General features: G+C 45.7%; 2 protein-coding genes across 2 annotated transcripts in view; both read right to left on the reverse strand.

The window, feature by feature from the left end:
* LOC132837092 (uncharacterized) overlaps positions 1 to 12,245 on the reverse strand; it is a 475,572-nt gene that overhangs the window by 382,409 nt on the left and 80,918 nt on the right. The gene's annotated exons all lie outside the window — the stretch shown is intronic.
* Positions 10,587 to 11,059, reverse strand: LOC132837169 (late histone H2B.L4-like). Its single transcript, XM_060856879.1, has one exon. The coding sequence runs from the start codon at positions 11,039 to 11,041 to the stop codon at positions 10,661 to 10,663; it is 381 nt and encodes a 126-aa protein (XP_060712862.1). The 5' UTR covers positions 11,042 to 11,059; the 3' UTR covers positions 10,587 to 10,660.

Consider the following 12,245-nt stretch of genomic DNA (forward strand, 5'->3'; position numbering starts at 1 on the left):
TCTTATTTTTCAGCTCCACCCAAATAACCTCACTGGATGTATTTCCAGGAATATTTTCCCTAAGTACAGCTGTAATGCTGTCCCTTATCAAAAAAAGCCGGTCCCCCTCCACCCTCGCCTCCCTTACTGTCTTTCCTGTAGAATTTATATCCTGGAACATTAAACTGCCAGTCCTGTCCATTTCTGAGTCAAGTTTCTGTAGTTTCCTGTGGTGATGTCATTTCCTGTTCTTTATCTCTGGGGGTGGTAAATGGGATCCAAGTCAATGTATTTGTTGATGGAGTTCCGGTTGGAATGCCATGCTTCTAGGCATTCTCGTTCATATCTGTGTTTGGCTTGTCCTAGGGTAAGTTGTCACAGTCAAAATGATGTCCTTCCTCATCTGTATGTAAGGATACTAGTGAGAGTGGGTCATGTCATTTTGTGGCTAGTTTTCTGCCTGTTTGTCCAGTGCAGTAGACTCATATCCACAAGTCTCTAAAACTGAGATGCATGGTTAAGTTTGATGCTCAGAATCTTTTTCCAGGAGTTGAAATGTCTCAAGCTAAGAGGCATGCAAATAAGGTGAGAGTGGAAAAGTTCAAACGAGACATACGGGGTAGTTTCTTTTAAACATAGACAGTGGTAGAAGTGGAACGCACTGCCGGTATGGAGATGGAGGCAGATACGATAAGGGTATTGAAAGGACTTTTAGGTAAGCAAATGAATATGCAAGAAATGGAGGGTTATGGACCAAGGGCAGACAGAAATTATTAATTTCATTTGACGGCATGTTCCACACAGCATCATGGGCTGAAGGACCCAGTCATGTGCTGTACCAGTCTATGTTGAGATTTAATGCAGTGTATATTTCGGATGAGGATTCGTTCAAGTTGACTGAAACTGGGTAGAATGCATTTAGAATATAGATTAAATAGATAGAAGCATCCATTTCATCGGTGATGTTTGACTTTGAACATATCTGGAAATGGAGCTCAATGCGAGTCTGAATCAATCCACTCTGTGAATGTGGAAAGGATGTTCATCACTCTGATCACAGTAAAATACCTGCTGTTTGTTCGAAGCAGCTGGTCAGATTTGGCTCAGTACCGAGGGAATATTACATTGTCTTGGTCCTTTGAGTACTTGCCTGGAGGAAGACAGAGGAGATACCTCCTGTAAATCAACATCAGTTAAGATTGACAACATCAATGTAACATTCAGTTAATGATCATGATGATTTTTTATTTAAAGTCAGCAAATTAAACAGAACTATGGGTTTGATTCCACTCCTGCCCTGAGCTGCTCCTTGTCCATTTTTTCTTAAAATTCTAAGCCCAAAGGAATGAGATTCAGAAACTAAACAACATCCACACAGCTCTGTGAATGGGACTACCTGATGCAAGTGGGTATGTGGATATGTGAGTTCAGTTATTGATCTATACCTGGCAGTTCCGGCTTCGTGAATGTGAGAGTGCAGTTATCTAACTGTAACATTCATTATATGGTCAATGTGTTTACATAATCACACAGGAGAGACTGGCAGGGGCCAATTGATAACTATCGAATAATAAAAATAATACAGCATGGAGGAGGCTATTGAGCCCATATTGTCCATGCCAACCCAAAGTTACCCAGATGCCCTTTCTTATCCCACCTTCCTGCCACAGCCCATAGGCTTGCAGTTTACAGAACTTGATGTGCAGTTCCATGGATTTTTGTTTAAAGAGTTTAGGGTCTCTGCCTGCACCACCAAATCAAAGTTAAAAATCACACAACACCAGGTTATAGTCCAACAGATTTACGTGGAAGCACTGGCTTTTGGAGCACTGCTCCTTCATCAGGTGATTGTGGAGAGTAAGATTGTAAGATACAGAATTTATAGGAAAAGTTTCCAGTGTGATGTAACTGGAATTATATATTGAAAAAGACCCGAATTGTTTGTTATGGCTCTCCTCTTTAAAACTTATGACCACCAAATCAGGCAGCGAATTCCAGATACCCACCACTCTGCATAAAACACATGTTTCCTCAAATATCATCTAATGCTACAGCCACATAGTTTGAATCAATGATCCCTGGTGTTTGAACTCTCTGCCAAAGGAAACAGACTCCTCTCATCTCTCCTTCTCACTATTTAGTGAAAAAAATCACACAACACCAGGTTATAGTCCAACAGATTTATTTGGAAGTACTAGCTTTCAGCGTTCTGCTCCTTCATGAGTAGCTCAATAAATAGTATTCCTTTATCATGGCAACTTTGTTCCAAAGAATATAACCCCAACCTCTCCAATCTCTCCCGATAGCTACAATTCACCAGCCCTGGCAACATTTCAGTAAATCTCCTCTGCGCTCTCTCCAGAGCAATGACATCCTTCCTGTGATGTGGTGACCCGACTGCACACAATACTCCAGTTGTAGCCCCCAGTGCCTTATACAGTTTCATTATTATATCCCTACTTTTGTATTCCATCCCTCTTCCCAAAAAGAAGAGCATTCCACGTGTCTTCTTTACAATCCCATCTATCTTTAGGGACCTGTGTTCTTGCACACCAAGATCTCTCACTATATTCCCGTTTAGTGTTTGACTTCCCAAAATGCATTTCCTCACACTTATCAGAGCTGAACTCCATCTGCCACTTTGCTGCCCACTCCACCAAACCATCTAGGATAGATTTGGAGCTAACAGCTATCCTCTACACTATCCATGATGTGGCCAATTTTTGTGACACGTGCAAATTTCACAAATTTGTACACCACACAAGTCCAAATAATTAATGTATAAAACAAACAGCACCAGTCCCAACACTGAGCCATGCAGAGCACCACTCGAAACAACTTTCCATTCACAAGAGCATCAATCAACCATTACCATTTGTTTCCTGTAACTAAGCCAACTTTGCATCCAATTCACCACATTACCCTGTATCCCACAGCTTTAACTTTTTGGACCAGTTTGCTTTGGTGATGCTGTTCCTTTAACAATCTTGTAAAAGACACAGGCTCCAAAAAGTCTGACTTGATGGGTTTTAGGACCATTTTGATTATAGCTAACAGATTATGCCTCAGGCAAAAGGCTTCCACATTTTTATAAAGAACATTTGGACAATGAAAGGGGAGTAGCCCAGTTTTCCCAGCTCAGCTTTTCTCTGGTTTGATTTGGTTTGTGGCTGTCTGGCTATTGACTGAAAGCAGCCAGGCAGTTGAAAAAGCTGTTGAACCCAAAGCAGGTCCATGCTGGTACTTTCTCTCTCTCTCTGACATCTCTCCTGTAAGACCCTGTGTTTGATTTTACCTTTTTGTGCCAAAGGGTGTTTGTGGGGATTATTGCAAGTATTGGGAACAACATAGTCAAGTTCGAATAATCTGTTGGGTTTTCAGATCGGTTAACTTATTTACCATTCTGTTCTCTTATGAGACATCGGAGTATTTGTTTGTATTTCATTTGAAAATCTTGTAAATCAATTCTGTTTCGTTTAAAACAATGTGGTTTGACCAGCTACATCACTTCTGGAATATCCGCATTGTACCTGCTTAAAACAACTAGCAAAGTTAGGGTCCAGGCTACTTGAAATATTTTGAGGGGATCTGGCTTGGTCTATACCATTTTGGAGGCTCTTTGCAGGATTTATTCCATAGTTCTGATTTGGGATTAGGGTTGTTGGACACTAAGGCAGCGAGTGGTAGGTGTTAGTGTCTTTTGTTCAGTTGGTTTAAACAGTGTTTGGGAGAGCAATGACTCTTTCAGTCAACAAGAGTTTTCTGTGGGGTGGAAGAAGTGATTTTGGGGCTTTTGCAAAAGGTGATTAAGGATAGCTGCTGGAAATAGCAGACAAGCTGAGATTGAGGCTGTGTCCTTCCAAAAGGAAAGGAGAGATAATTACAACAGTAGCTCAGCATTTATATTTGTTGGAAACACCATCAGAATCTTTAGAGATGGCTAACATTCAATGGAAAATTCAGCAACTTGAGTTAGAGGCAAAACACAAAGAAAGGGCGACAGAAATGAAATCTTTTGAATTATGATTAAATACAGAAGAGAGAGTGAGGAGAGAGAGTAAAAGAGAGAAAGGAAAGGAAGAAAGAGAGAGATTTGAGCTTTGGAAATTGGCACTTCCTGAATTAATGAAAACTCATGTGGAAGAGCAGAGAGCTAAAACGGCAAGATTGGTAGCTGAAACGGCTGATGGTTATAAGTTGGTGCATAAGTCAAAGTTTGGCTTCCAAAACCAATTTCAATCCATGAGGGATAGAAGTTGAGGATAAGAAAAATCCTCACATGGAAAGAAATAGATTTCTGTGAAGATCATATGTATGACATACCACAGGGTAAAAAGGAAACCCTTGAAGGGGAAAGAGAAGGTAAAAAGCTCTGGTGTTTTCGCTGCAATACAGTAGGCTACATAAATCAGTGTTGGTGGTTAGGAAAAACACTGGGGAACCAGATGCAGGAAACAGGATAAGCCAGTGAAATTTATTGGATTAGATTAGATTAGACTTACAGTGTGGAAACAGGCCCTTCGGCCCAACAAGTCCACACCGACCCGCCGAAGCGAAACCCACCCATACCCCTACATTACCCCTTACCTAACACTACGGGCAATTTAGCATGGCCAATTCACCTCACCCGCACATCTTTCGACTGTGGGAGGAAACCGGAGCACCCAGAGGAAACCCACGCAGACACGGGGAGAACGTGCAAACTCCACACAGTCAGTCGCCTGGAGTGGTAACAGAAACCACAATGGAAGCTCGAAAGCTGCACAACCAGAATGCACAAGCTGGTTGGAGGTGCCCTCTTCCCACCCTACCTCTTGCAAAAATGCCATCCCGTATTCCCAATTCCTCCGCCTCTGCCGCATCTGCTCCCAGGAGGACCAGTTCCACAACAGAACACACCAGATGGCCTCCTTCTTTAGAGACCGCAATTTGCCTTCCCACGTGGTTAAAGATGCCCTCCAATGCATCTCGTCCACATCCCTCACCTCCACCTTCAAACCCCACCCCTCAAACTGTAACAAGGACAGAACGCCCCTGGTGCTCACCTTCCACCCTGCCAACCTTCGCATAAACCAAATCATCTGTCGACATTTCCACCACCTCCAAACGGACCCCACCACCAGGGATATATTCCCTCCCCACCCCTTTCCACAAAGACCGTTCTCCCGTGACTACCTGGTCAGGTCCACGCCCCCCTGCAACCAACCCTCCCATCCTGGCATCTTCCCCTGCAACCGCAGGAATTGCAAAACCTGCGCCCACACCTCCTCCCTCACCTCTATCCAAGGCCCCAAAGGAGCCTTCCACATCCATCAAAGTTTTACTTGCACATCCTCCAATATCATTTATTTTATCCGTTGCTCCCGATGCGGTCTCCTCTACATTGGGGAGACTGGACACCTCCTAGCAGAGCGCTTGAGGGAACATCTCTGGGATACCCACACCAGTCAACCACACCGCCCTGTGGCCCAACATTTCAACTCTCTTTCCCATTCTGCCGAGGACATGGAGGTCCTGGGCCTCCATCATCTCCACTCCCTCACACCAGACGCCTGGAGGAAGAACGCCTCGGAACACTTCAACCCCAGGGCATCAATGTGGACTTCAACAGTTTCGTCATTTCCCCTTCCCCCACCTCACAGCAGTTCCAAACTTCCAGCTCAGCACTGTCCCCATCACTTGTCCTACCTGCCTATCTTCATTTTCACCTATCCACTCCACTCTCCTCCCTGACCTATCACCTTCATCCCCTCCCCCACTCACCTATTTTACTCTATGCTACTTTCTCCCCACCCTCACCCTCCTCTAGCTTATCTCTCCACCCTTCAGGCTCTCTGCCTTTATCCCTGATGAAGGGCTTTTGCCCGAAACGTCGATTTTACTGCTCCCCGGATGCTGCCTGAACTGCTATGCTCTTCCAGCTCCACTATTCCACAGCTCTTTCTCAGTCAGGTCGGGCCGGGCTGTGTCAAAAAGGAAGGGGAGGCAGCTCGTCTCTCATTCGGCAGAGATTGGAGTGAAGAAGCGTGATTAATGGAAGAGGCAAAGGCCTGGGAAAAGGCGGAGCGAAGCGGCACCGCAAAGTGCTCCGTGATAACATCCAGGGCATCACGAAACCAGCCATCCGGCGCCTGGCTCGCCGTGGCGGGGTCAAGCGCATCTCGGGCTTGATCTACGAGGAGACCCGCGGGGTGCTGAAGGTTTTCCTGGAGAATGTGATCCGGGATGCGGTCACCTACACTGAGCACGCCAAGCGCAAGACGGTCACCGCCATGGATGTGGTGTACGCTCTGAAACGCCAGGGCCGCACTCTCTATGGATTCGACGGCTGAGGATAAACACCCACTTTTTCCAGGAAACCCAAAGGCTCTATTCAGAGCCACTCAAACCTTCCGACAGAGAGCGGAGACCCGAGGACGGGGAAGGTAGCACATAGGGAGGGGATAGTGTAATGGTTCTTAACGTGTCATTTTGCCAGACACTGATGCGGTACTCTTGCGGTTTTATATTTCATTGACCCGTCCAGAAACGATACTTTCATGAGTTTTAGGGCTGGGACACAGCGGATTTTTTTCATAGCTTGCTCTGTTCATGTGCCTTTTACAGACCGTTCAGGCTTCCATTTAGTTGTGTTTCGGCTGATTATAATCTCGTTGAAATAATATATAGATTCGGTGAGCTTCTGTAATTTTATCGTACAATTTCAAGATGTTTAATTCGGCGGGGTTGTTCAGATTGATTCACGGCGGGTAGACGTTCGGTTGTTCAGTTTGTCTGGGCTGTTTTAAACCCCGCCTTTCCTCCTGCCTGTTACAGACAGATCAGGCAATAATCCCGCCTCCTGGCCGCGCTAGAGCTAACTAGGTTTTAATCGATTACTATAAAGTATCTGAGTTGCGGACCGGTGGCGTAATATATCTTAATATGTCATTTGATTTCAGGGTTTGAGAGGGTGAATTCGGCGGGCATTTTGAAATTGACCAACTGTCATTTCACGTTATCCAATCAAACTCCAACAATTCTTTTCCTGCCTTTTCTGTCCCTTCCGGAGCTGTTTCTCTGTGAGCTGAGGGACAGGGGCTGTATCCAATCCCAGCTCTAGGGCGGGCTCTCCGTTCCCTTAAATAGGCAGCATCGTAGCAGCCTCAGCATTGACAGCAGCAGCCTGTGTGTGTTTGTTACAGAGAATTGAAGAGAATGGCTCGAACCAAGCAGACAGCGCGCAAATCCACCGGAGGGAAAGCTCCCCGCAAGCAGCTGGCGACCAAAGCGGCCCGCAAGAGCGCTCCGGCCACGGGCGGAGTGAAGAAGCCTCATCGCTACAGGCCCGGCACGGTGGCTCTGCGGGAGATCCGCCGCTACCAGAAATCCACCGAGCTGCTGATCCGCAAACTGCCCTTCCAGCGCCTGGTGCGAGAGATCGCTCAGGACTTCAAGACCGACCTGCGCTTCCAGAGCTCGGCGGTGATGGCCCTGCAGGAGGCCAGCGAGGCTTACCTGGTGGGGCTGTTTGAGGACACCAACCTGTGCGCCATCCACGCCAAGCGGGTCACCATCATGCCCAAAGACATCCAGCTGGCCCGCCGGATCCGCGGGGAGCGCGCCTAAACGGAGCCTGGCCGGCCCTGCACATTCACCCCGAGACAGAGAGGAAAGCACAACGGCTCTTTTCAGAGCCATTAAACTATCCAGAGAGAGCAGGAAATGATGGGTTGTATTAATATTGTAATTATAAAACAAGGAAGTAAATACGGAATTAGTTATAAGCGATATTGACATGTGTAGTGAAGTCATATCTAATGAGATCTCCCGTGTTCGCAGAATTTATTATGACAGATCGTAAAATATAATTTTAACATCACATTGTGGTAGTGGATTATGAATTCCCGCGAATCTCCCTCTCTGTCTCGGTAATTATATGGCTTGTCAATGGGGAATGGGAAAGATTTGGCGCCATGACATCCAATTGTTACTTGCGGACATTGGTGTCGTATTTTAGGAAGTGCACAGGAGCTGAGCAAAGCGTTAATGGGGAGTCAGTTAAACAAGAAAGTCACAGACAGCGGCAGTCAAGTTCCGACTACTGAGATCTCCGGTGATCGCAGATTCTGTTATGATAGATTCCAGCATTTAACTAATGGTGATGGGATAAAGATCAACGGCTCATTTTCAAATTTGAAAAGCCCACTAACATGTAGAAAAGAAGTTTTACAGAGGAGAATGCGTAGGTACTTAGACGTTGATTTGTCTATTGATTACCGAAGTGTAGTTGATACAATCTCACTTTACTCCCTTCCCTCCTTTTACAGCTGAAAAATATCACGCGCGGGTATTTAATATGCTCTCTCTCTGGGGGCAGAGAAGAAAGCCTGTCTATGAACACACGAGTGAACAAAGTACAGAGGGACAGGGACTGCTCAGTAGTATTTGCTATATCGACTGTGTACTTATTGCACTGGGTGAATTCAGCTCTTCCTGATGCAGTTGAAGGGAATGTGAAACCAAAGTCAAACCCGATCGGTTTCTCGTTTTGCAAGTACAAATTCACCATGTGCGTGGGTGTTTTGCCGAGGGGTGGGGGTGAGAGTGTGCAAGTGTCAAGGAGTATACGCGTACGTCTGTGAGGAGGTGCATGCCTGAGTGAGGGATAGTATGTGTGAGCGTATGAGAGAGGGTCTCCATGAGTGCCTGTGTGTGTAGGAATGTCTGTGTGTACTTTGCTCAAAAGCTGTATGAATCCAAGATTCTGTAAATCGATTTTTTAAAAATCCATGCCTTTTTAAATATGATTCAGTTACATCACACTGTAAACGTTTGAGAAAAATTGTCTTACGATCTTATATTTACAAATGTGATGAAAACTCCGAAAGCTAGTGCATACAAATTAACCTGTTGGGCTATAAGCTGGTGTTGCGTGATTTTTAACTTTATACACCACAGTCCAAGCTTTATATAGCATCTCCAAACCACAAGTATTCAATAACAAGACGATAGTAATTGACAGATCTCAGGTTCAAAGTTCAAGCTTCTCCACATTAAAAGTAAAATTAATCCGGCACAGATGTAGCTACTTTCACAGATGCTGTGAGTGGCTCTGGAAAGGGCCTTTGTCTTGTCAGATTCAAGAACACTATCTTCACTTTTTAGCAGATACAGCAACGGCGGTTTTTCCTGGGCAGCACCCGTCCTGAGCGATGGTCACCCCTCCCAGCAGCTTGTTGAGCTCCTCGTCGTTGCGCACGGCCAGCTGCAGGTGCCTGGGGATGATGCGGGTCTTCTTGTTGTCCCGGGCCGCGTTGCCGGCCAGCTCCAGGATTTCAGCCGTCAGATACTCCAGCACCGCAGCCAGATAAACCGGCGCTCCGGCACCCACACGCTCAGCATAGTTGCCCTTTCTCAGGAGCCTGTGAACACGGCCCACCGAGAACTGCAAGCCAGACCGAGACGTCGCCTTGGCGCGATCTTTCCTCTTACAGACATTGTCACAAACACTTTCAGAGAGAATGCTGCATTCCGCCCATATTGCGGCCTCTTATACCTTCGGGAGGAATGGTGGGGCGAACGTTTCTGATTGGTCCCATTGTTCAGCCCCTACTAATGTTGCTTCAATTCCCAATCAGATATCGGCCTCATTCCCCAATCCGGAGAGGGCCCGGGGAGGAGGGCGGAAAGTACCGGCGCCAATTCATAAACCGCTTTCTTTCCAATTTGAAAATTCCGGTAATTTACAAACAGAGGAGTGTGTTTTATATTGAAAAATGAAGTACAAAAAACGGAGCAAGTTTTTTTAAAATAAAATACTCGTGTCTTTTACTTTTAGTTTAAAATTGTATACTTCACTCGATCCGTCTCTCCCTCATTTGCCGACCTGTATCCGTCCATTTCTGATCTCGAGTGGGTAATTTTCTAAACCTTAAGAAATTGAAAAGAAACACTGCAGTCCGCACTTGACTTCTCACTTCACATTTCAATAGCACCCCGGCATGCTGATAAAGCCGCACACAACATTCATCCAGCTCAGTATCAATGGCGACAGTGTTTAGACGATATTTTAAAGCTGTCTTCCTTATTGCTCTCAGATTCAGCAAAATCATCACAGTTCAATCCGACAGCTGTTTTGGCGTTCTCTTGGTTCCCTTTGAAAGCCTCTCACCGATAGCAGAAGGTACTTTGCCTTTTGCATTCTGAAAAATCGGATTAAACCCGCGCATTGCAAATTTAAAAAAAAACAGATGAAAATGCGTGAGATGAAAGATGTGGACAAGTATGTATTGTTTGCCAAGTTTAAAATCACATAACACCAAGTCATAGTCCAACAAGCTAATTTGGAAGCACTAGCTTTCGGAGTGCTGCTCCTTCATTAGGTGGTTGTTTGCAAGGTGTGAAAATAAGTATTAACATTCCACCAGGGATTTTAGCAACTTTAAACAAACAAGATGAAAAAATGATTCACTGACTTTTAATCTCTACAGACAGGGAAGAGGCAGTTTATGCAATCATCCCCCCCACCGTACCTCATTAATTTGCAAACCTATTATATAAACAAATATAGCACTAGGAGTAAAATTATCTGAAGAATCATTTGCAAACTAAAACGACGATTCAACTCTCTGGGAAGTTGTGGGTGGCTCTTATAAGAGCCTTTGAGTTGTGGATGTTTGTTTCAGTACAATGCGGTCCTTCACTTGGAGCTGGTGTACTTGGTCACCGCCTTTGTGCCCTCCGACACGGCGTGCTTGGCCAGCTCCCCGGGCAGCAGCAGCCGCACGGCGGTCTGGATCTCCCGGGAGCTGATGGTGCTGCGCTTGTTGTAATGGGCCAGGCGGGAAGCCTCCCCCGCGATGCGCTCGAAAACATCGTTGACGAACGAGTTCATGATGCTCATGGCCTTGGAAGAGATGCCGGTGTCGGGGTGAACCTGCTTCATCACTTTGTAGATGTAGATGGAGTAACTTTCTTTCCTGGACCGCCTCCTCTTCTTGCCGCCCTTCGCTGGCGCCTTCTTGATACTTTTCTTCGCACCCTTCTTGGAGGCTTGCTGCCCTTTCTTCTCATCAGCCATACCGCCGCTCACTTTCAGACACAGAATAAGGAAAAGCGGGCTCGAAGCTCCCTTTTTATAGACCGACGACGTCATCAATGCTAATGAGGGATGGGGAAAATCCTGGTTCCTGTTTGGGTAGTTAACACGGAGTCATTCCCAAACACTCAGTTTCTGTGATTGGTTTGTGCGGGACCCAATGTGGATCTGTCAGATTCTACAACGAAATGTGAAGTGGATGGTGGTTCTGTTCCTGTCAGACTGACTGTGGGAGATTTGTTTTGTGTCTGTGACACAGAAAGTGACTGTGGTATGACTCGGTTTCTTTTTGCTCGTTGTTGTGCTGATGTGGGAGTGGAAGGGTGTGTTTCTAGCTCCGCATATCTGTTTCTGGTCCTCTCTATGGGCTGGAACTAACACTGAATTTGGCACTTTTCTCAGTGGTTAGCACTACTGCCTCACCGCGCCAGGGACCCTGGTTCGATTCCAGTTTCGGGCGACTCTCTGTGTGGACTTTGCACATTGTCCCCGTGTCTGAGTGGGTTTCCTCCGGGTGATCAGTTTTCCTCTCACAATTCAAAGACGTGCAGGGAGTTGAATTGGCCATGCTAACTGCCCTTAATGTTCCGGGATATGTAGGTTAGTTGCATTAATTAGGGGTAAATGAAGAATAATGGGGAATGGGCCTGGATGGATTACTCTTCGGAGGGTCGGTGTGGACTTGTTGCGCCGAAGTGCCTAATTCTACACTGTAGAGATTCTAAGACTGAGTGCTTTCTAGGTTTGGGGTTGATGGAATTCGTTCTCAACTGCACGGAGTTGGAGAGAGATGAAAAAAAAGTCCCTATTTAAAACTTTTCTTGAGTCAGGGGTTGAAAATGTCTGTCTTGACTGTGGGATTAATATATTTCTGAGAACTTGATTGCTAACTGTGGGCCCAGAAACCGATCTGTACTTTGCTTTGCAAGTAACTACAGTGTATCAGAACCATGTTGCTGCACTTTTTATTGAGGAATATTGAACTTTCACGCAGGGATTTAGAGCAATTCTCCTTCTCATACGAATGCCTGTTAACCAGCAATCGTTAGCATACTATATAGGTCTTACTTTAACTTTATATCTATCTTAGACATTTGGCATGAATTCAACACCACTGAGGCTCTGGTCCTCTGTGTAATAGTCAATTAGTATTACTTCAGGACAGGTTTAATTCTGTATCCATCAA

Source organism: Hemiscyllium ocellatum, chromosome 49 (genome assembly GCF_020745735.1).
Source record: "Hemiscyllium ocellatum isolate sHemOce1 chromosome 49, sHemOce1.pat.X.cur, whole genome shotgun sequence".
NCBI classification, from domain to species: domain Eukaryota; kingdom Metazoa; phylum Chordata; class Chondrichthyes; order Orectolobiformes; family Hemiscylliidae; genus Hemiscyllium; species Hemiscyllium ocellatum.